This window comes from Eschscholzia californica, unplaced genomic scaffold (genome assembly GCF_041429995.1).
Source record: "Eschscholzia californica isolate CP2 unplaced genomic scaffold, dmEscCali1.0.p SCAF_3, whole genome shotgun sequence".
Classification (NCBI taxonomy): Eukaryota; Viridiplantae; Streptophyta; class Magnoliopsida; order Ranunculales; family Papaveraceae; genus Eschscholzia; species Eschscholzia californica.
The window spans coordinates 41,894,086-41,918,591 of NW_028238420.1; the positions used below are offsets into that span (position 1 = coordinate 41,894,086).

A 24,506-nucleotide genomic window follows, 5' to 3' on the forward strand; every position below is an offset into this window, starting at 1 on the left:
AGTAAATTATGTTTTTTGGCAAAACAAATATAATATTAGGATGTTATAGACTATTGATTAATTCAAAGGTTTTGAATTAATCAAATGACCATTTGATTAATTGTTCACTTGGAAAAACAAGTATGTTCCCTGGCGATGAAAGGATATTTTAGGTGGGTTTTTTCTCAGTCAGTCATATTTGTCTAGAGAAAAACAAAACTCAGAATCAATTCAAATTAACTATTAAGACGAGTCAGACATCATGAATCAGACACAATAAAGACAGTAACATCTGACTCAAGTCAATTAAGACTATTCATACATCAAGTCGGACCTCAGATCCTCTTAGAGAAACAAAACAAACACTACCTGTCACCTGAGATGTTTATGAATTTCAAATAGAGAATAGAGATGGTGACAATTGATATCCTCAAAGAGACCATGTTTCAGTAGTGTCATCTTAAGATCTTCAGTAAACCAACTCATGAAGCCAAATATTCATAAACGACTTGCCCATTTTCAGATCAAAATACAGACTAGACTGCATTTCAGCATTCAGATAAAAACAAAGAGATGATATTTCTGATTCGTAAAACACAGATAATATCTTCAACATAAAAGTTACATGTTAATGTCAAACAGTCAAAAACGTTAATCCTCAGCCATCTGTAGATTATAAGAAATCAAAACATGGGTTATGGTGAAAGTAACGACGGTCGAAAAATAATTTTGGAGCTGCCTCTGATGTCACTAGGTACGCCTAGCTTGAGGAAGCTAACTTGGTTTCAGTAAGTGGAAGGTATACCCCTTCTGCCGCCAACCAAACATTATCAGGACGTTTCTCTTTAACTCCGCAAACCTGTTCAAACAAATGCACAAGAAACATACTTCAGCTGAAAGAGAAACAAGAACATTTTAGAAGAGGGACAGAAACTGTAAAAAAAAGATATCAAAACAGGAAAGTGACAGATTACTAGCATGCTTGTTTTTTGTCTGAATGTGAAATCGACTCTAGGTATGATTTGACTTGAGATAGATTTCAAAATGTTTTTTTTGTCTCATTCGTCCAAATGACTGATTTTAAGTCCAGTTGAGTCGGAGGATTCAGTTTCAGATCATTCAAATTTAGATGAGTACAAAAAAAATTACAAAGACCACTTAAGTCATTTTACCTCTTGCTGACCCCCAGCTATCCTGGTATATTTCTTGTCATGACTGTGAAGGTAACCACTCGTGTCGACGTGCTGAAGTCTAACTCTTTGGTCTTGTCTCCATGTTTTCCCTTTCCCTTCGATCTCTAGCCTAACAAAAAGTAGAAGCGGAATGGAGATCAGAAACCCAGATGGAGAAGTAGCGATCAATACCTGGTTTAGATGAAAATATACAGGGCTTGTCAGTTGTCACCTCCAATAATCTCCAGTATCAGACATGCCATCCCCTCCATAGCAGCTTACCTGATATTAGCATAATTAAGTTGCATATATATAGACAAATACGAAAAATTCTGAATGCAATTTCTCATGGTACTCTGCATTTTCTATTAATTTTTCGTTAAAACCATCAATTTCAGCTGTATTTTCAAACGCGATTTCAAGTTATCAGGGTGTGCTTTTGCCTCAGTATAAATTAGTGAGTCCAAAGAATCAAAAATGCGAAAATAAAATAAAATAAAACAATTCTCATACAGTCATACCATAAAAATAAATTCACCGAAGGAAGTATTCAAAGTGTTAATTCACTTAAGAAAAATCAGAGAGCTTGCTAATGCATCTGGCAAGGGAGAAAGAAACTATTGAATAGAAAAAGAAAATCAAAATCTGATAGAGGAGAACTATCGAACTAGTGCAGGAAAAGAAAATCAACAAAAGCATTGTTTTAAATTGCATAGCAGAAACCCTTATAGACTAACAAAGATCACTTCAACAAAAGGAAAACACACCAATCACAATGTTTATTGCAAATCTATGCAACATGGATACTCTTTTTTAATTTTTCTCAAATACTCGTATGTGATACTCAGATACTTTGAAATCCTCGCAGCACTTCAATAGGTAATGCAAGATTTTTTTTTTTTGTATGTACATCTTGCATAAACTTATACTAAATCGGCTTAGGTCCATAAAAGACTACTCTAAGCTATTGTTCTCTATGTATAATTAAACAACAGTTAATCTAAAACAAACAGATTATAAGTATATAATGAACCTAATAACTAAAACAAGGAAATGTGTATCGATAAGATCGTATTCCTGTTTAGGGATTTTCAAGTTGCAGTTTCCGAACTCCTCGTACCAACGTTAGATTCCAATACCAATGTCGATAAAACATAGTTAAGAACAAGGATACTGTATTCTTGAATGGGTTTTTAGCTAATTAAATCATTTTGGCAACATAGCTAGTTCCAATTAGATCCCATAACAATTGGAATAAGAAGATAACTCAAGACGAACATTTCAACTGTCAGCCAAATAGAATTCGGTGAACTTTTCAATTAACTAACCTCAAGATTGCCTGATATCGGTGATGCGTGCAAGTGGCTATGAAGCCATTTTCGAGTCCTCGTGTGCTGGAGACGGATAATAGTTCCGCCCTTAATTGCATCCCCTTGTTTAGCAGATGTATCAGGTTCAGGCCTTACAATCTACAACCACAAAATAAAGTAAACATGAATAATGAGAATCCATTATGAGCATACAAGTTGAAAACCCCTAAATTTAATAAAATTAAGAAGACAAAACAAAAAACCCTAAATCAATCAAATTAGCATACAAACAAACCAAAAACTGAATCAAATTAACAAAGTCAAAAGAGGGCACAAACCCAGTAGCTATTGGCATCATCCACACTAGGAAAACCAGTAACAGATTGCTGCCCACTGCCAGATCCGTAAGGCACATCATGAGAATGAAGACGAACTTTAGTCTTTTCGTGCATCAATTTCACAACTGACCCATAAGTAATCTGCTCAAAAAAAAAAATTAAAAATTGTATCTTTACACATTAAGATCCAATTACAGAATTAGGGTTTTCATTGAAAGAACACACATGTATTTATTTATATACCTCAACGCCTTCGGTAGATGGCGAAGCAGAAGAAGCAGCAGAAATTGGATCGAAATTGATACCAAGGAAGAGAAAAAGAGCGAGAGAGAAAAAAGCAATAGCCATGAAGAGAAGAAGAACGATGAACCAAGTTGTTTGCCAAAAAGGTAAATCAGATCGAGTACGTCTTATTGATTCTCTGTAGATGATTCTAGGTCCTGCCGCAGCTAGGTTTCGTGAAGAGGGTGAAGAAGGTGAAGAAGGAGAAGAAGGAGTGGGTTTTCTTCGAGATAGATTCTGAGAAGAGACTGATGAAGAAGCCACGATTCTTAGGTTTTAATTTCTCTCCAGAGCAATGAAGCTCCGGTGAGTCGATTTTTTCTTGATGAATTGGAAATTACTTCTTCTCTCTGTTTAATTACTTTCTCGTTTTGTTTAATTCTTTTCTTTTAGGGGGTTGAATATGTGAGGAGTTTTGAATCTTTATTAGATTGGATCTATCGTCTATGTATAACTTCTGTTTGGGGTTTGATTTATGTTTTAAGTCAGATCTTAAATCTGTTTTGAAATCTGAATTGACACCAATTAATGGTATTGGTAGGGATGGTAAGAGCATCTCCAGTGCAAGACTCAAGAAAAACTCTAAAAATCTTATGTGTCAAGTGTGAAAAATGGATCTCTAAATAGTCTCTTTTTTAGTTGACTATTTAGAGATGCTCTATTGAAAAACCTTCTCCAATACAACACTTGAGGGAAACTCTAAAAACCTATATTTTAGTATAAAATTAATTGATTTGCTTATGTGGCACTTAGAGATACTCAAGAGGGCACTGTAAATTTAGAGTGTCCTCTTAAGGATCTTTAAAATAACTACCGCCACCTCACTTTAGAGATCGAAGTTAAGTGTTGCATTGGAGATGGATTTTGAAGAGAAACTCTAAAAAATCCGATGTGGCACTCTAAAATTTAGAGTTTGAGTGTTGCATTGGAGATGCTCTAGGTAAAGATGATTCAAAGTGAATTTTGATTTTATTTATTTATTTGAATCGGACAATTTAGATTGAGACTAATGAAAGGTCGGTGTTACGGGAAAGTAAAGAAATTTTCCGGGGTTTGAAGTTTTGGGTGTAAACAAAAAAAAATTAGACCTTTTTATTTACCCCAAACAACCAAATTTTTTTCAGCTTATTCTTCCTTTCACCTACCACCACCATCTCCGGCGACTTCAATCTTCCCGACGACTTCCACCATCTCCGGCGACATTTTTTTTTCTCTGACGACTTCCACCATCTTCCTTTCACATTTTTTTCTTCGACTTCCACCATCTCCGGGCTCCTCCCCTTCGCCGGAGTATTGGGTATTAAACCCACTTCCAGCTGCTTCAAAACCACCACAAATCTTACAAAATCATTTTAGACCCTGATATTTGAGAAAATCCAGCTACTTCATATAACCCATAACACCCATTTAATTGAATCCTTCGTGCTGTTGTATTTCCACAAACTTTTTGTGACATTTCTGGGATTTTACTCACACAGTTATAAAAGTCACTGTTACTTAGATCTCCTCTGCACTGAAAAATAAACCAGAAATGGAAGTTTGGCCTGACCCTGAGTTGGTTTTATAGAACTTTGTTTTAGATGATTGAGAAGTTAAAGAATCTAAAAGATCAGTTAGTTAGGGTTTTTGAGTAAGATGGGTCAGTAAATGTTTGATTTGCACACCAAGGGCGTGTTTGAGGGGGTGCCACCGGTGCGGTCGCACCGGGCCCCTCAAACTACAACATTTTTACTTTGTTCGAGGGGCCTCTAAATTGCGAACCAAGTCTAATAGCTAGACAATGTAAAATGATTCAAATAAAGTGTGTAGCTTATTTGGTAAACAACATACAAAATAAGCATGAGGTCACAAGTTCAAAACCCTCAAGGTTTTTCTTTTTTGTTAATTTTCCTCAAGGTTTTTCTTTTTTGTTAATTTTCTCGATTCTTTGTTATCTCGAACTATTAGGAGTAACAACAACTATTAATAATAGATAATCAAGTAGGTTTAGGTTAGTTTTGTTTTGCTCCAATAGGTTTAGGTTAGTTTGTATAGTAAAGACTAATTGTGAAGTGTAATACTTGTTTCGTTAATGGAATAAGTTTACTTCGATGCTTGTGGTTCTTGCTTAAATAAATTTTCGGAACAAAAAATACACAACTTAGATTCATGTGAAGAAAAAAAAAATCTTGGTCCATTTTGATTTTTCCTAAATGTATTTTACATTTGAACTAGAAATTTACGCTTTAATGTTATTGGAGAAAGGGCCCCTAAATTTCTTTTCGCACCGGGTCCCCGAATCCTCATCCACGCCACTGTTGCACACCCTTTATAGACTAAATTTGTGTTATCTTGAGTTGATTTTGTTAATGGAAGAAAGCCAAAACAGAGAAGAATGGTTATAGAGATAAACCAATAAGGTTTTTGTATAAACCCATTAGAGTATTGGGTATTAAATCATTGCTAGGTTTTTTCTTTTCTGTTTACATAGATGGGTTTTTATTCTGTTAGAGAGAAAGGGGGAGAGAGAGAGAGATGATGATGATGTCGCCGGCAATACTCAGCTGGCGACTTTCTGCCGGCGACGAGTGCGTTTGGTTTCATTTTCTTTTGTTTTCCACCATCTTTTCCGGAAACATTTCTGCTTTCTCCAAAGTCGTGGCCTAATGAAAATAACTTTTTAAGTAGATTAATAATAATTCTTAGTTCGACAAAAAAAAAGATAAATAATAATTCTCATAAAAAAAGAAAAAGTAGATGAAAAATAAATTTACTGAATCTACAGAAAAATCTATAGAATCTTCTTCTGTTAACATGCCACGTTCCATAGTTTGTTTTAGCCAATGAGTTTCTTACACGTGGCCTGTGGAAGATGACATGTCTTGTTTGAATTAGGGTTCTTTAATTAACATGTCATGTTTCATAGTTTGCTCTAACTAATGAGTGTCTTACATGTGGCCTATAGAAGATGACATGGCTTGTTTGAATTAGGTTTCTCCAATAAAATGTGGATTTTTGAATGTGATCTAGACATTTTGTGTATGTACATTGGAAATAATATTTACCATAAAAAGGCTATTATATTTAATCCCGTGCAAGTAAAATTTCAAAAACTCACTAACTCAGGTAACTTTTCTGTTAAATCAATGTATAATTATTTGAGAAATGTGAATAATGGACCTATGCACGACACAACGAAATGGTTCTTCATTTGGAATATGAACTCTATACCACGCATAAAACTATTTCTAAGGAAATGTTGTACAAACAATCTACCAGTAAGGGACAAAATTGCCAGGTATATTGATAACATATACAATTGTACATACTGTGACGAAAATGAAACTCTAGACCATGTGATGTTACACTATAGCTATGCTAGAGCAATATAGTTTCACTTTCAGGTTAGATCTAAACAATTAACTACGGCTAAGCAATGGATTCAACAATGGGAACAATTAAATGAGGAAACTACAACTTTACATGCAAAAATTCTATGGTTTATCTGGAAAGCTAGGTGCGAGAATTGCTTTAATTCATCAAAACAAACACCAATACAGATGATCATCCGTATCAACAATACGTCCACCACACCACTCAGTATTGAATCATTAGTAACCAATAAATGCAGGAAAAAACTAAGGCAACAACAATGGAGACCTCCATCGACACCATTTCTCAAAATTAATGTGGATGCTTCCTTTATGCAAACCAACTGGAATAGGGTGTATTATCCATGATGAAGAAGCAAATTTTATCATAGCTATCGCAGACACTGTTAGAGGACAAAATTCAGAAGAATGTGAAAGCTTAGCCATACACTACGGTATCTTATGGGCGATCCAACTTCAAATCCAACATGTTCACTTCGAAAGTGATAATCAAAACTTCATCAAATACATCAATGATTAGAGTGACGGTTTACACTGGCAATCCAAACAGATCATCTCCAAATCTCTAGATCTCAAGAATCAGTTCACAGACATCATTTTCACTCATGATCCCAAGGAATGCAATTCCAAAGCAGATGCTCTAGCTAAATGGGGTAGAAATAATTGTCAGAAAAAAGTATGGAATGTAGTACCTTCTTTTATTTCCGCTTTAAGTTAGTTGAGTTTGTAAGAAAAAAAAGTAAAATTTCAAAAATTTTAAGTTGTGTCTTTTCTGCAAGACTGCAACTGGTGTCTAATTTGTTTGGATGTTGATTTAGGTTGGTTTTGGGCACAGTATGGGTTCATTTGAGCAAGACATTTCAGATTCGAACGAGTAAGATAAGTCAAATTCAAATAATGAGAAAAAATGAACACCGCCTAAAACCCTTATACCAGATGCAAGTATATGCAATAAAACATGCACCGCCCGCTCATCTTCATCCTCTACAATTATTTTTGTTGGAAATGTTCACAATGTTGTTTTTCTGACAAACTGAACAAACTTCATCATTCACAAAAGAGACATCTCTTCTTGTTCTTCAGAAGAATAACAATGTTTAGTCGTATGACAATTGACAACAAATAAAAGCGTGGTTTTGAAAACTTCAAGTGGTGTTAAAGATCAAATGCTTAGTAGAAAGGGAGATATTCGACAACTTTGTACTACATCGGACGGATTCAAAATGGATGAGAGATGAATTATATGGTAATAAGCCACTAAGAACAGATAAACAATTCAAAAATCTGTCAAAAATTTCTATAGACATTCACAAGTTTTCAATTGAATAGGAATATAATAAGTAGCACTTGACAGGCTCCAAAAAGAAGAAAGATCAAAGACAACTTTACATTTCGACATGTCTAAACGGGAAAACAAAGTCAACCGATTCCTATGATTTTTATAAACTATATATCAAAATATATTATAGTCCCATCCTTCGATAACCCACTGGCAACCAAGATAATAAGAAAAAAAAATGAATTTGAGTAACAATTGCTATAGATTTTCTTGAATATATATGCTTACCTCGACAAACAAGAACCTTCTGAAATATGTTGATGAGTGAATGTTGCAGTGTCTTTCCACAATGAGACTTCGATTTCTTTCTGACGGAGCTTCTCTTTAGCACATTCTAAGTCGAACTCCAACTCTTTTATCCGTTCCTTTTGTCTTTCTTCTAATAGCTCATGCAACTTCCTTTCGAGCTCATGAGGAGAAACTCCCAAATGTTCGTCATTAACCACATTTACAATTAAATCACTCGAACTTTCGATTGTTATGAAAGCAGAATCTTCGTCAATCATCTGCAATTATTACAAGTTACAACAATAAGAACTCTGGTCCGCAGAATTTGTATAAGAATTTGGCATGGTAATATAAGACAAAACTAACATAAGGAATTTTAGATTTAGCAAACAAAAAAATAGGAACACTCTGTTTGGTGTTCAGTGAGTTTTTGTGAATATTCACATACCAACTTACGCACAGATAGTGCCTAAGGCAACCTGTAAAATCATGGTCTAGAATAAGCACGAAAATGGCAAACTAAAGATATGAAGGTGGCACTTATGGGGAAGTTTGAGCTCTATTGAATCGATCATAATTCTCTGTTCATGAGGGTTTTCGTCCAAAGATCAAAGCAGCTCCGAAGCAAAAGTTTTCAATGTAAAAGGAACTTACAACATAAAGTTACAATTCACTTGGTAAAGGGTAGCAACATATGTTAGAGATTTCTACAACTCCTAACTAGTACCTCTATTCCTCATTCAAAGGACCTAAAATTTTATCTAGTCTCTCGTAGCAATAATTCAGGAAACCGTAAAAGTCGTCAAGAGTTGACAATTGATTTTAAGTATTGTGTACAGAGGCAGGATGTGGGTACTTACTCATGGGAAAAAGTAAAGAACATCTAGACGAAGTTTTATTAAACTCGACAGAAATTGATAAACTTAACAAGTCAATACTTATCTAAGACGCACAAATCATTTATGTGATAAGTTAACCGAGAAAACTTACGTTAAGATTAAGCACTTTTAGATTGATAGTGTACCTCTTGTGCTTGTTGTTGCGAATGTTCCAAAGAATCTTCACTATCCAGTATATATTGCAGGCGTTCTAATTCAACTTCAAATTCAGCCTCAAGCTCATCAAAGCCATCTACAGAGTTATCTTTTTTTCGAGATAATTCTAAATTCCGATCACATTCCTCAACAGTTTCTTTCTTAACCAAATGATGACCCGACATACGATTTTGAATGATGGAGTTACACTTGGTACTTGCAACAATAGGGGAATTCGTAATCGAGAAACAAATATCATTGTTCGAATTAGAAGAACTTACATCTTCCCTCTGAATCTTTTCGTTGAAATCTTTAATAAGTGGTTCTACTTGTGATCTCAACTCCATTATCTTATTGAGTTCATCTTTACAAGCAACCATTAGAAAAGCTAAACCTGCTCCAAGACCCAAGTTGAAAGAGACATCCTCCATGCATTTCCCTGCTGCAAACGAAATAATATATCGAAGATAGTCAGTCTATTACCACTAGAAAAATTGAACTAGTACACAATGATTTCTTAAATGTCTTTTTCTACATAAAATCGGGTTTTCAGACGAATTCTAAAGCTCACTAATTTCTAATACATTTTCAATTTAAGAGCTAAAACTGCAACTTTGCAAGTCGTAATCGAATAGAACAACTTTTTCATGAAACCCATTAAGAAACACATTGTTTGGTAAAACAACAATTTATAACTTTTTTGCCAGTACAGACTGGGAATACCATTAGAAAGATTGAAAGAAATTCTTAATGAATTCAAACAACCCTTGATCAGTGGATTTCAGAACTCAACTGAGTTCTGAAAAACCCAAGTAAAACAACACCATTTCCTTGCCAACCCAAGTAAAAAAATACCATTTTCTTGCCAACCCAAGTAAAAAATTACCATTTCCTTGCCAAACACTAAAAATGGGGAAAGTCCAAACATTCCTTTATAAAACCTAATAAGTACAAAACTCAGAGTATCTTACTATCTTCTGAAAACCCTAATAAAGAATTAAAAAAAAAGGAACATATATATAGACAGAGCCAGAGAGAAAGGGGAAATCTACCTGAACATCGATTTACTTCAATGGAAGAGGTAGACGAAGCTGCTTCATTCGTCTTCGTCGATTCATCATAATCAGAGACATCTCTAGTATCAGTAGCAGAAGAATCTAATAAAAGAAGAGACTGATGATCATCATTATTAACCACAAAATCACCCCTTCCATTATTCATACACTGAGAATCATGGATAAAGCTCGAACAGTCAAACCCAGAACTGGATTTTTTTGTAGAACCTTTATAAGAAGAAACCCATCTTGAAAAACAAGGTTTTACTAAACGAAATTGAACAATCAGATTTTTGTATACTTTTTTCTTCTTCTTCTTCTTTGTCTTCTTCATTTTGATTAAATCTTCTTCATTTCCTGTTTCTTCGTTCATTAAGATATCTGAAATTCTCATCTCCTTCTTCGTTTAGATTGATCTAAAGAGATGGTAGAAATTTGAAAACTCTCTCTCTCTCTAAGATGGATGATGAAACGAGGCCGTCCACATTCCTTTGACAAAGAAAGCAAAAGAGGGGTCTTACCATTTGAATTTTTTTTTTTTGCTTTTAATCAAAACACCGATCGAACGGCGGACAACCCACCACGATCAGATAAAAAACGTTAAATTGGACGGAACGTTATAAAATGTTGCCCTTTAAAACTCATAGGAGAGGCAAATAGGCCAGCATTGGGGCGTCTATTTTGTGGTTTGGGACTTGGGAGCATGTAAATTTCTACTTAATCAAAATTAACCTACAAAAATGTTGTTGGGTCTAAAAATTGAGTTGCTTCTGGGCGAATAATGATGCAACCCTCTCTCTCTCTAATGTGAAAAGAGAGAAATAATCTGATCAATTGGAATTGGTCACATCACTATTCTTCAGATAATCGACTTTGGCTAAAAGATATAGCATTACTCATTCACCTAATAGTATTTACGTGTTGTAACCGTCTAGCACTGCTAGACGCTTAGCATGTTCACTAAAAAAAATGGAACAGCCCCGTTTGTCTAACTGCCAATGGGGAGGTCAAAGGAGGCTAGAAAGAATTATCGGTCACAAACTAGGGTTCATATAAATTAACTTGATGATAGTTATTTTATAGGTAGAATTAGATTATGCTAGTTAAACCTGGCAACATCATGGTCACAATGTCTTATCTCTTTTAAACTATAAGTATTTGCGAAAGATATTCTAGTGATAATACTCACTAAACTAAAATTTTACATTTGTTTTTTTTTTTGCTGAATAAAATTTTATATTTGTTGTGTGAATAGATATAACTCATTCGACCCGTTATTTTGCACTTTTTTGTTTGAACTCTGTCAAATCTCTTGAGTAAATGGAGGCATGGAGCATTAGAAATATGAAAGCATACCCCGAAATAAAGTTTTTATCTGGTACTTATTTAGAAGTGGAGCGCCTTCAAGAATGTAGAAGACAACAATTGACCTCAATAAATAATATATTAGTGCTTGGCTCAACGGCAATCATGTTCAAATAATAACTTATTTTTGGGTTGAGAAGAATATAACTCTCAAAAGTACACAGGAACCTAGTCCTTAGTACTCAGAACAATAAAGAGTTAGTTTCGTTTGGTCCCTAATCTGTGACTAACTTACCCTTATGACCCTTATAAGTGTCCGACAGTTCGATTAGTCTCAAAAAACTAAAAATTGCTACTTCTTCCGGAACTACCTTTAAGGACCAAACAGAATTAATTCCAAAAAACTTTAAATACACTAACGCTACCTCATCTTTACATCTCTCTTTCATTTCATCACCTCTTTCCTCCACTTCAACTCTATCGTCACCTCATCATCTTCTCTCGGGAAGGTCGTCGACCACCGACCAAAATTTCCGGCGACCTTCAAAATTAAAAAGAAAAAAAAAATATTGTTTTCTTCTTTCTTCTTTCTTCTTTCTTCTTTCTTCTTTCTTCTTTTTCTTCATCTTCCTATCTCTTCTTCTTCTTCTTCTCTTTCTCTAATCTCCCTCTCTACTCTCAATCTCTCTCTACCATAACTATCTTGCGAAGGGGAGGATCCCCTTCGCTGGAAGTTTGGCTGGCCGCTGACCTTCGTTGGAGAAGATTGAGAGAATAAGTAATAAGAATGAGAGGTGTTAAGCTTTTAATCATCCTGGCGTCGAGCTATTTTTCCGCAGGACCTCCCTTACAGTATCGTCACCACAGTAGAGTTTAACCACCAAGTTCGGGATGGATTGGTGTGGTTCCTCTACGCCTAGGACACCAGAATATCGAACCATGAACGAAGAAAGGCATGAGAGAAAAGCATATTGACTGGTGATTGGGAGGCCCCAACATTTATCGAATTTGAAAAAGAGTCAGAAGAAATGGTTCGATCCTCTTATTTCTCGAACCGAGAGGGTGGCGATAGAGATGAAGTGGATGAGAGAGGTGGTGAGATGGAAGAGAGATAGAGATATGAGGTGGCGTTAATGTATTTAAATTTTTTTTGTAAGTAATTTCATTTTGGTCCCAAGCATAGTTCCACCAGAAGTTGAATTTTATTTGGCCGTTGGGAGTCAAATTGATCTATCGAACACTTATAGGGGTCCAAACAGAATTAACCCTTAGCTTTTTTCCGTTTCTTTTAATAAATAAATTATTGTCCATTTTAGTCGCAAGTGACAAACCGTCCGTCTCGTATAATGAATTTTACATCGTGTTGCCCATCAAATATGTTTTCGTTGTATAGAACTTATCAAATAAATGCACGTCTAGAACATTATTAACGACATGATGTTGTGCAACAAACTTATATGCCATAAAGAATAACAAAAATGTCTGAACCAAATGAATACGATTTAGATGTGTGATATATTATTATAGTAACATCTTAAAAATCATAAAATTTCAAATCTTATAGTAATATTAAAAATAAAAATAAATGTTGAGTCAGACATTTTAGACTGGGATATATATTAACATAGTAATTTTTTTTTTTATAAAATCACAATATTTTAATATTTTAGTTTAATAATCAGTTCTACCAACCAACCCAATCAAGCTCATCAGTGTTTCCACATGTTTACTCCAATCTAAAAAAAAAAGAGATTCCAAAATACGAATGATCAACTCTGCAATCAGTTGTTAGAATCAATAGGTGTTCAAATCGTTCATTTGAATAAATTGAAACCCTTCCCAACCAGAAACACAAGCTTTTTCCCTACAGGTTGAGAGAAAAAGGAAGTCTCCAATGGGACACCTAGCAATAACTCTAAAGTCCAGTTCTCAAGTGTCAAATAAAGATTCGCTTTCGTAAGTGTCTCTAAGGTCTCTAATGGAGATCTCTAAAATCTCTCTACTTTGTCACTCTTAAATTGAATATGAAAAAAGTAGTTGAAAAGAAAAGGTTTCTATTAGTTTAAATTTTAAAGTGACACTTACAGAGTCTCCAATAGAGACACTCTAGTTTTAGAGTCTCAAGGAGACACTCTAGTTTTAGAGTTTCTCTCTCTAGATAATCTATAGTAAATGTGTCCACCTCATAATAGAGTGTCTAGCAAAGTGTTCCGTTGGAGATGATTTTTAACAAAAACTCCAAAAAGTCATATGTGGCACTCCAAGTGTTAGAGATTGAGTGTCCCATTGGAGATGCTCTTATGTGATTGTGATTAGGGATAACCTTACCCAATGAAGAAAGATTATTATTACGAAGGGTTTCTAATACGTGGCATCATATATATATATATATATATATATATATATATATATATATATATATTACTTTTAAATTAGTAAACATTGTAGTATTTATAGATCAAAGTTTATAGAATGAGAAGCAAAGTTACAATACCATGCCAACAACCCTTGGTTGGAGCGGTAAGAGGTATAATCTTCCACCTAGAGGTCAAGGGTTCGAGGCACACGCTGAGCAATTAAAAAAAAAAGTTACAACACCATAATTAAAGGAAAAAGTGTAACTCTAAGTATATCTCCAACTCATAACTTTCAGGGCTGTACCACGTAAACCTTTTCAGAACTAACGGTCTTCCAACCAACCCGTATATAGGAGAGTAGCCGCCGTAACACAACCTCAACCAAGACAATCATTTTAAAACATGAAATCTTTCAAACCGCACTAGAAGAAGCATACGGAAGAAAAAAAATACATAAGTGCATGGAAGTCATGTGATTTCTTAAGAGTAAAACTCGAAGACTCCAGATACCCCACCAGACTTCTCTCAAAGAGAAATTATGCCCACCACAACCGGAAGAGATCCTAATCAAACACCTGGTAACATGGATTTCTGACGAAACCTAAGCCAAAAAGATCGACAAGGACAAAAAGAGAACAAGATAAGCTAGTAAGAGTGAGAGGTGAGGTACAGAACCAGAACCGGTGAAAAGTATGCTCATGGACTCATAGTTGAGACCGAACTAAAAGTGCTAGCCAGAATCAAAGCCATCAACATTTCCAAAATAGTCGATATTGCCTTACTGTGATCAAAAGGTCGTTATTTCAACAAAAAAAAGGATCAAAAGGTCGGCCCACATGATATAAGAGCGAGTGCTTCTGTATTATTCTGGATCGAAATGAGTGCCCATAAGATTATAAGACTAGGCCTGACAATATAAAATATATCTGGTCTCTGAAGTAAGAAGTTAGACCCAGAGAACACAAGCCTAGTATAGGAGCCCAAAGAAGAGGCAAACTGATGAGAGAAAGTGAGTTAGGATTCAACACTTGTAAAGAGTTGAAAGGCATGAATGACAAGTGTCTATCTCCTTATGATTGAGTTGACCAATCACAAATGACGCAAAAGATGGCCAACGGATTTTGGGAGTTTTCCGACAGAGAATTTGGGCCAAAACAAATACTGGAGTACAGTGTGATTTGTGTTAGATGCAGAACACCCTTCTAGATCAAAGGGCCAGGTAGTATGTCGTAAAAGCCATATCCAAACTACTGGAGGATTAACCTCGTGACTAAAAGTGCCGAAGAAAAGAGTAGGCAAAACATCTTTATGGAGAAGAAGGTATCAAAGTAGAACTAGAAAAGTCAAAGCAAAAGAAAAACTGAAACAGAAAGCTATTGAGGTCTTAAAAGAGTGTTAATGATAAACCCTGAACTACCAAACAAGATAGGAACTACTAGGAATCTGTTAAGGACTCGACTTGAAGAATAAATTAAAATGTGTCATCAAAACATATCAAAGACTTACAAGGGTTGAGCTGGGATCGGCTATCTCTCCTTTTGAGAGTACAAAATTGGTAACCTTTACACCAGATTTGATCCTCACGTGGCATCATATATTAAGATTTACTTCACCTTATTTTTGTTTTTGAATCGATCAATAATGGTTACAAAAGTTGATTTCTACCTTTTTATATTTCAAATCAGTAATAAAAACAAATATCATAAAAAAGAGTTAATTCTTATTTGGCTCCCTACTTTGTGACTAATTTCATTTTTGGCCCCTTGTTTCTTGTAAATTCAAATTTGGCCCCTTTTTTAAGATAAATTCCTTAATTACTCCTCCTACAAATTATATGTTTCAAAATAAAAATAAAAACCCTCCACCTCACCTCTCTCTCTCTCCACCTTACCTCTCTCTCTCCCTACCTCACCTCTCTCTGTCTTCTCCGACCAGGTCGTCCGCCGGAAAAGTTTTCAGTCGATGACTTGGAAAGATAAAAAAAAGAAATCACTCACTCTCTCTCTAGAAAGTCTGACGAAGGGATTTCCCTTCGCTGGAGTTCCGGACTGTTGAAGAACATTTTTTTCTTTCCATGTCGCCGACCGGAAAATTTTCCGAACGACGACCTGTTCGGAGAAGACAAAGAAGGGTGGGGAGAGAGAGAGAGGTAAGGTGGAGAGAGAGAGGTGGAGGGAGGTGAGGTGGAGGGTTTTTTATTTTTATTTTGAAACATATAATTTGTAGGAGGGGTATTAAGAATTCATCTTAAAAAAAAGGGGCCAAATTTGAATTTACAAGAAATAGAGAAGAAGGAAGCTGATCACAAAATAGTGGCCAAATAGGAATTAACTCTAAAAAAAAAAAAAATGGGTTAAAAGCTAAGGGGATCCCTCCCTTTTGTGGAGTAAAGAAGGAGCTTCCACAAAAATGGGTAGAAATGTACTCATTGACCTAAAGTTGTTGGTGGTGTCCTTTTTTTTTTTTTTTGAATTAACCAAAAAAACAAAAAAGAAGGTTCAAACAGGATAAAGACCAGAACCCATATGACACGAAATGATACAACCAGGCGCTGATCTATTAATTACCAAGTCATTGACCATCATTATTAGAAGAAGTTTTGGTAAAGAATGGAGAAAATCTAGTGTATTGAGCCGGTCATATAATAAGCAATGTCAAGGAGATATCAATTCCCTAGATAGAGAGAGGAATTTTAAAAATTAGTAACAGATAAATGAAGAAGAAGAGTCAATTCCGAATCCATTTTGTTTCAATTCCTTTGTACCAACTCCACCAAAATGAAAAACCCACCTCTCAAATCATTCCTTCTTCAAAACCCATGTTTTCGCTTCTTCGATTTTAATCGTATTCAGATTCTTCATCCTTGATTTCATCTCCTACCCTCGTTCTGCACTTCGTTGTTATATCAATGTTTAATTATTAGATTCTAATCCGTATGCTTATCTTGTAGTTTGATTTTGTTTTGGGTATTAAGTTTGATTAACTTATTAATCTGAATCCCCTTTCTTCTCTAAATCTATTTGGCTTGATCTTTTCTTTTGGAAGGAAATATACACCCAAGCTTCCTCAAATTGTTCTGTTTTGTGTTATTTGAATTAGTTAGTCTGGTTTTTCATTCGTTCTTACTTTTCAATCTTCAATCCATTGTCTTCTCTGAATAAAACCTGTTTTTTGATTAATTTCCCCAAACCCCAATTCCAATCAACATGGGAATTCAAAGTGACAAGGTGAGATTCAATGTTGGAGGCAAGATCTTTATAACAACAGCAACAACTCTAGCTAATGCCGGTAGAAATTCAATGTTTGGAGCTATGTTTGATGAACAATGGAACCTTAAACCAAGAGAAATCAATGAAGAATACTTCATTGATCGGAACCCAGGTTGTTTTTCGGTTCTTCTTGATCTTTTAAGAACTGGGGAGCTTCACATCCCATCAAACATACCCGAGAAATTACTATATAGAGAAGCTCTTTTCTATGGCCTTCTTGATCATGTTAGAGCTGCAAAATGGGGACAATTCGATGGAAACCGATTAAGACTAACTGGTTCAATAAGAGGGCGAGCTCCTGGCGATGGAACGGCAATTCGGGCAAGCCCAGATGGTGGTTGCGCCGTTGCTCATGGAAGTGTGGTTCATGTTTATGATTGGATGCTTGAAGAACACCCACCATTAAACCTTGACTATCAAAGAGTTAATGATATCGGGTGGATTGATTCAGAGAATATTGTGATCAGTGCTTGTGAGAGATTAGGTCGAGGCGACGGAGGAATGGGTTTGTTTAGTTCGTCCACAGGAGATCTCAGGTATAAATTTCAAGTTAGCCATGAAAATAGTGTTAAGAGCTTCACTGGTGGAGCTTTATGTTTTGATTCTGATTATAGAATATTTGCTAGTTGTAAAGGTAGAAGTAATGAATATGGGATTGGAGTTTGGGATCAAATTACAGGAAAACAGATTGATTTCTTTTATGAATCTTTAGGTTGGTCTCTAGGTGATGCAGATAAGGTTCAATGGCTTAATGGAAGTAATTGTTTATTAGTTGCTACTTTATTTCCAAGGAAAGATAATTGTTATATTAGTCTAATAGATTTTAGAGAGAAAAAAATGGTTTGGTCTTGGTCTGATAATGGAGCTCCAATGACAATAGACGAAAAACGAGTTCGTGATGCTATTGCTATGGAAGAAAGCAACTCAATTTGTGTTATAAATGAGTATGAAGATTTAGGGTTTATGGATTTAAGAAGTTCAGTTGGTAGTGTTAGATGGAGTTCAAGAAGTCGATTAACGAAGGGAAAAATCCCCGACGAACCTTGTTATCCTAAATTAACATTACATGAAGGGCAACTTTTTTCATCCATGAACGACAGTATCTCTGTGTTCTGTGGTCCTGATTGGGTTTTAACATCTAGTCTTCGAAGAAGTTATGGTGGTTCAATCTGTGATTTTTCGATAGGTGGTGATAGACTTTTCGCTCTTCATAGCGAAGAAAATGTTTTCGATGTTTGGGAAACTCCACCTCCCCCAATTATTTGATGATCTAGTTTACTAAATGCCTACTATTTCTTTATGTGGGTATTGTTCTATAACATTATAGAAGATGATCTCGGCGAATTTGACATAAGAACTTTGCTTTTAATGGCTAATGTGAGTTTATCGAAATACCTACATATTTGTTTTGTATTAAGGATTTCGAGTTTGTTCATATGTTTATAGAGAAATGAATGGAAAAGTAATTTATCTCTTGTTTTTTTGTTGAAAGGCTTTATAAAGTATGCTTTTGTGTATAGCTTGCTTAGAAGTAATATCTATTAAAATTAGGGTTTTGCTTTGGATTGAAGAACAAAGAATCTGAGATGTTCTTTTTTTTTACATGGCTTCTTTTTCATCTGTCACCTATTCCTTTTCCAAAGTTGGCTTTATCCATGCCACTACACCCCTGAAATAATTGTGGCAGCTTTTGCAGAATGAAGTAGTTCTTAAAAGTCTTCTCCCATGTGAGAAGTTGCAACTACCATATGAGATTAGATAGTATGAACTCTTGATTACCTAACTTGAATATTAGGTTTTCAGGTAAAACTTCAATTAGGTGTGAACAGGAAGTCATAATGATTTATGTAATACCGAAGTTTCATGGTGGGTCAATCTGCTTTTTGGCTGTTGCAAACAAATCGACATCCACCAAACTTGACTAACTTTTTCTCCTCAATCCCTATTCTCATTTTCCTCATTACATAAGTAATACGACAAGATTTAGTAAAAGTAGCAAACTTTTCTATACCATAAGAAGACCAGAACATTTAGGTCGAATAAAAGTTATGCAGAAAATTAGTATTCTTACATGATTAGGATGTGTTTAACAGATCACTGCAAGGAAAGGGTAAAAGAAGTTTCTTCAATTACTACTCTTTTATGCTGCATTTGAATTCGTTCGATGAAAAAGAAAGCACTATAAAATAGAAGATACACTATAAATTACCGTTTGGAGTAACCGAAAAGAATTTTAACAGCGATATTGGAAATGGACTTACCCTTGGCTACTCATGCATAATCTGGCATCACTTTTTTGAGGAATGTGATGGGTGAAGATTCATTTGGGACAATTTCATCAAAACCAATGTAATTTTGCTCCTTGTCGTAAACATGGCATATCGTCATTATAGTCTTCATCAAACGCCAGTTCCATGTTGCCTCATTCAGATACTTTAGGCATTGTTGAAGCACACAAATGTGAGTAAAAGTGAGACAACAATGGAGTTTTAAATGAAGTAATTAAGAGTAGAGGAGAGGAATGATAAGTGTACCTTCCCCCAGTTCTCTCGCAAAGATTGAGTAGCTGCCCGCAGGTTGTAACTAGGTATCCTCGTCGAAACATGGTGCGGAATATGCACGTTGATGTCATGACAGAGAATCTCTATCCTGTTTTTACAACGAAAAATTTCACAAATATTACTCATTTCTGTAACACTTAGTGTTCTTTCTGTCCTACATTGATATTCTCGGATACTAGTGTCAGAAACTCCATTCACTTCATTGTGTATAAAAGAAATTTTGTGTCAAAATCTTGTGTGAATGTTCACAAAATCGTGCTAGGACCATAAAATACAAGTCTAGGTTAACGTATTTATGCATAATATAACAATGGGTAACCGAAAACCAAAATGAACTTGAGTAAAATGTGTAATAAATAAGAAAACGAGAAATGTGTATGGCCGTATTCTCAGACAAGCCTTTTCCTCTTGTCTTATCTGACACCTTGTATCAGTGCCGGGTACTGCTAAACCCAAAAAATGGCGAAATATGAAGAGAAAAAAACACTAAGCGCGGGGATAAGCATTACCAACGAGGATAATTGCAATGAACAGTTCCGTTAAGTTGTGCCTGAGCAGCATTCCACTCTCCCATAGCTTTAAATGGTATATGAGGAGCTGTGTGATGTACCATTGTGAAAGTACTCATCTATAATTCACGATAAAATGAAAATATGGTTACCGATATCCAAGTTGAATTAATGAAACCCTAACTACCAATGATAACAAGAAATATAGTAGTATTTACCCAAAAGTGGTATCCCAGCCATGGCATCAACCAGAACTTAATCCATCCCATTATCCCTGTCTTCCAGATAATCAATGGCCACCCAATTGCCATAAATGCAAACACACATGCCAAACTTATTTGCACCCTTTTAACTTCGTTCTGTCTAAACTTCTTTGTATCGAAGTGCCAACTCAGCCTAGTAATATGACGGTTTAAACATTTTAATAGATCGAATGAGATTATTAAGACTCAGAGAACTGTCAAAATCAGCATTCATCTGTAAGAAAGTGAACCTATAAGGTCCAAGAAAATTATAACCCAAATGACTTCGTATTTCGGGTTTTTAGGTATCATACCAGTGACCTATTGACATCCAACATCTAAAAGGACCATATCCAAATATAAGTGCCTTCCTCAAAGCTGATTTGGCTTCAAATTCTTCTCTCCAAACTGGATGCCATGCTGTATCTCCAAGCAACCTGAACGTTAAAATCGGAGAATTTTTTAATAGAAAAGGAAATGGATAAAAATGGAGAGGGGCATAAAGAAAGACATGAATCAGATGGAAAGAACTATTCATGTGTAAAAAGGTTTAGGACTGTGATGTGACTAGCTGAGAGATATTTAAGTGTCCAGGGGGGAGTCTAAATAGTTTTCTCATACAATTAGATTCATTTTCAACCAGGATTTAAATCAATTACAGTCCAATTGGAAGAAGGCATGTCTTCCTCTACATAAATTCCAGTCCAATTGATACACTCTCAAGCCTGTTCTTACTATATTGATGTAAGTTTATTTCCAGTTGTTATTATTATTTTTTTGAGTGTACATCGAGTTCTTGTTCAGGACTAGTAAATATTATCAAGTATAAACTTCAGTATCAGCTTCAAAGTTCAATCCATGAGTTTATATTAAATTGCATCAGAGCAAGAAACCCGTAAAAGAAAATGAGACTCAAACGGATATGGGAAATAAATGAATGGATGGAAAATAAGACATACATGTTTGTTTTGGCGTGATGGCGGTCATGCTTAAAACGCCAAGGTTCATATGGGTATATTAGGGGCAAAAATGCAAGTGTTCCAACAATGTCCTCCAGTAGTTTGTTCTTCGAAAATGACTTGTGAGCGCAATCATGGCCTATGACAAAGAACTTCCAGATAGAGAAGGGAAAAGAAGAAAGAAAAAGATAGGTAAGCGCCTTGCAAATAAAAACAATCAAATTACACAACTAAGGAAGTATTAGAAAGAGAAGAAAAATACTGACTCCTGTTACTGCTGTCCCTGTCCATGCCCAAGCCAAAGGAAGTAAGTACCATGGAGCTTTGGCGATCATAAAAATCCCTATGGCATATGAACTGATGGATACCAGAACTGATTTCCAAGCTTTTACATCGTCAATCTCAAACACCTAAACAAAAAATTATAGTACGAGTTAGATGAGACAATAAACACAAGAACACTGACTCTGTGATGACTCAAACAATATGCTTGGATCAGAAAGTACAAAGCTACAAAATGACTTATGATGAGAAAGGAAAAACTGTATGAGGCTCATAAGAACTTCTTCCACTTCTTCCACTTCTTCATTACTTGCCATCTAGCCCAAGAGTTATTTTAGGCGATGAATACCAAATGTAAACTTGCGGATCATGTGAGGAAAAGAGCAGATGAAGGAGCACTTCCATGTGTTCATGGGATGACCTCAGTACTGATTCTCTGACATTTTAGAGATGATTACCTTCTTGGGAAGGGTATCAACGATATCCTTCAGAGTAATATTATCTGGAAGTGGCTCCCCAATTTGAGTAAATCCATATTTCTCACATAACTGCTCTCTGTTCTCTGGACTGTCAACTGCAGATGGTGAAACTGGGACTGCCACAGCTTTTATTGTTTTAGTCCTCTTTTGGTGAGAAAAACACTCTTGATGCTTGATCCCACTTTGGAGAATGTTCCCTAACTTTAGCTGACATATGCCTGTTTATCATTAGAATGTGTCAGGGACCTATAGATAAGAGTGAGAACTGAGAACGATTACGACTATCACGAATATCCAAAGTTAATAACACTAAACACTTCCTAAATGCATGCTATAACTTTTACACAATAAGATAAAAACTTTGTAGAACAAGCACAACTCAAGTACCTAAGATGAGAAATAGTAAATCAAACATAAATAAATATTAACCACGTCTTGCATAAGACAATACTTAACGGCAAAACCAAAGTTTCCCAGTAAATACAATATATCTGGCAATATTAATCGAAATAACTATAAATACACACTTAGTTTCTGAAAAACTCTTGATCTTGACGCTCAGAGTATCATATTAGAGAACAATGAGGTAATATGCGTGCTTACTTGGTATTTTCATTTGAAGGGAAGTTTCGTATAAAATAAAGAAAATGAGGCAAAGTATCTTGATCAACATGTGCATCATATGTAGATATTAGGAGGAGACACTGGGTCATCTTTTGATTAATTGTATTTTACATGGCATTTACCGAGTTAGACTAATCCGACGGATGAATGCCCTGATCCACTTCTTACCTCAACTGGCAGTCTGACATAGGACGGGGAACACCCGAACTTTTTTCAGGTGCCGTACCATAGGCTGGGAAGGTAAATGAATCTGGGATTTTTTATGCATTCACGTATTTTTGTTGAAACGTCCACATTTGGATTTGGTGTTTCTTTATAAAGCCTTTTTAAGGTCATAGGTGATGTCCAAAGACTTGAAGGGCCTACTATTGGACCGGGAGAGAGCTTACAGTTTGAACAAAAGAAGACTCTTTAGATATTGACTCGTCATTCCAATTACTTGGGTGGTTTGGAGGAGAGGAATTACACAATCGTTGGAGGAGACATTTAAAAGGTCAAGTTTTCGACCCTTGAGTCAAGTTTTTGTTCTTATGGTGTAAAATGAAGAATAGGCACTTTCCAACGTCGCTTCGGAAGGCAAAAATTGCAATTTCCTGCTTTTGTTGGGTTGTTGGACCCATTTGTTTAAATCTTATGTACAGTTTCTCTCTATAAAAATATAATCTTAGCCTGAAATTTATCTCTTTTGGTTATATGCTATAATTGAGTGAATTGGATTTTTCAACATTGATTCCTCTTAGCTAATTAAAGAATGTGGGTAACCTACTGTTGACAATGAAAACTGAAACAATCAAATTTTCAATCTTCATAATCCTAATATTCTTTTGTTTAACTTAAAACAACCTAAATATGAACTAACGTACCCAAACAAGTTAAAACCCTAGAGAAGAGACCCAAGTAAAAAAAAAATTGAGCATTTGAACTAAATTCATGAACTTACTTATCCTAGTTACTTGAATAAAGGAAAACAATACTATTTTGATTCTTCAAATTGGAAACATACCCGGAGAAATTCGTGAAGATAACTTACTACTCCTACGAATTTGTCTTTGATGAAGTCCCTATATAAAAATCAAACAAAACGAAATAGTTCAATGGAGTTAGTGAGAGAAAGTAGTGAGAGAAAGTATAGAGAGAGAGAGAGTTATACCGAGAAACAAAAGGAAGAATCTGCAAGTCTGACAGCCATGAGAGGAGAAATGAAGAAAGTTGGGAGTTTGGGATTATTTTTTATAGAAATGGGGGGGTTAGCTAAGCTTAGCTAGCTCAGTCCGGTTTAAACGATGAAAGTGTGATGAGTTTTAAGAGAGAGAGACACGTTAGAGCAAAGGATAGATAGAGTGTTGTTCTTTTTTTGGGGTCTTGCTCTATTGGTGGGCGACAATTGTTTGGTTTCAAAAAAGAAAAAAAGAAACTCTTTATTAGGGTTTTTGTTTCAATTACTTGGCGTAGGAAGTAACATTATATATTTTTTTTTTTGAAAACCATGATGAGAGAGCCCTAAAGCCCGACATAATGAATCAGGTCTAAAGCCCGACAAATTTATTATATTATTTACTTTATAGATTGTCTAAATTAGATGTAATAAATCTTGATGACAAACTGCTTCCACCGAGACTCGGTCCCACGACTTTATGGGCTTAAGAGGGGTGTCCAACCACTGCACCAAAGAATGTTGGACTAATGATATAAATTGAATCCGGTTCTTATCAATTTTAATAGAAATGGGCTTTTGTAATTAGGCTTTAGAGGAAGTTTTAAAAGGCCGCGACTTTGGAGAATAAAAAAAATCTCAAGGGCATAAAGACTAC

At 35.3% G+C, this 24,506-nt stretch overlaps 4 protein-coding genes across 7 annotated transcripts; 1 reads left to right on the forward strand and 3 right to left on the reverse strand.

Annotated features, from left to right (window-relative positions):
* Positions 1–541: 541 nt before the first annotated feature.
* LOC147550453 (stromal cell-derived factor 2-like protein) lies at positions 542–3,766 on the reverse strand. Its single transcript, XM_086667915.1, has 6 exons — positions 3,043–3,766; positions 2,800–2,940; positions 2,480–2,620; positions 1,384–1,433; positions 1,152–1,281; positions 542–838 (listed from the first exon to the last, which is right to left on the reverse strand). Exons 1-6 carry the CDS (start codon positions 3,145–3,147, stop codon positions 740–742), a joined length of 666 nt encoding a protein of 221 aa, XP_086524041.1. The 5' UTR covers positions 3,148–3,766; the 3' UTR covers positions 542–739.
* A 3,961-nt stretch (positions 3,767–7,727) lies between these two features.
* Positions 7,728–11,914, reverse strand: LOC147550454 (protein POLAR LOCALIZATION DURING ASYMMETRIC DIVISION AND REDISTRIBUTION-like). Of its 2 annotated transcripts, none has more exons than XM_086666628.1 (3): positions 10,106–11,914; positions 9,044–9,492; positions 7,728–8,297 (listed from the first exon to the last, which is right to left on the reverse strand). In XM_086666628.1, the coding sequence occupies exons 1-3, from the start codon at positions 10,500–10,502 to the stop codon at positions 8,016–8,018; spliced, it is 1,128 nt and encodes a 375-aa protein (XP_086522754.1). In that variant the 5' UTR covers positions 10,503–11,914; the 3' UTR covers positions 7,728–8,015. The 2 variants fall into 2 exon arrangements, with proteins under 2 accessions (XP_086522754.1, XP_086522753.1); XM_086666627.1 differs by having other exon boundaries at positions 9,044–9,495; positions 10,106–10,625.
* A 4,387-nt stretch (positions 11,915–16,301) lies between these two features.
* LOC147550455 (BTB/POZ domain with WD40/YVTN repeat-like protein) lies at positions 16,302–18,530 on the forward strand. Its single transcript, XM_086666632.1, has one exon. The coding sequence runs from the start codon at positions 16,977–16,979 to the stop codon at positions 18,303–18,305; it is 1,329 nt and encodes a 442-aa protein (XP_086522758.1). The 5' UTR covers positions 16,302–16,976; the 3' UTR covers positions 18,306–18,530.
* Positions 18,531–19,021: 491 nt separating this feature from the next.
* On the reverse strand, positions 19,022–24,265 carry FAD6 (fatty acid desaturase 6). Of its 3 annotated transcripts, none has more exons than XM_086666631.1 (11): positions 23,846–24,091; positions 23,699–23,756; positions 22,051–22,289; positions 21,577–21,720; positions 21,311–21,462; positions 20,666–20,788; positions 20,328–20,505; positions 20,110–20,228; positions 19,574–19,688; positions 19,301–19,472; positions 19,022–19,136 (listed from the first exon to the last, which is right to left on the reverse strand). In XM_086666631.1, the coding sequence occupies exons 1-10, from the start codon at positions 23,882–23,884 to the stop codon at positions 19,311–19,313; spliced, it is 1,329 nt and encodes a 442-aa protein (XP_086522757.1). In that variant the 5' UTR covers positions 23,885–24,091; the 3' UTR covers positions 19,022–19,136; positions 19,301–19,310. The 3 variants fall into 3 exon arrangements, with proteins under 3 accessions (XP_086522757.1, XP_086522756.1, XP_086522755.1); XM_086666630.1 differs by having other exon boundaries at positions 19,022–19,218; positions 23,846–24,074; XM_086666629.1 differs by having other exon boundaries at positions 19,022–19,472; positions 23,846–24,265.
* Positions 24,266–24,506: the final 241 nt, after the last annotated feature.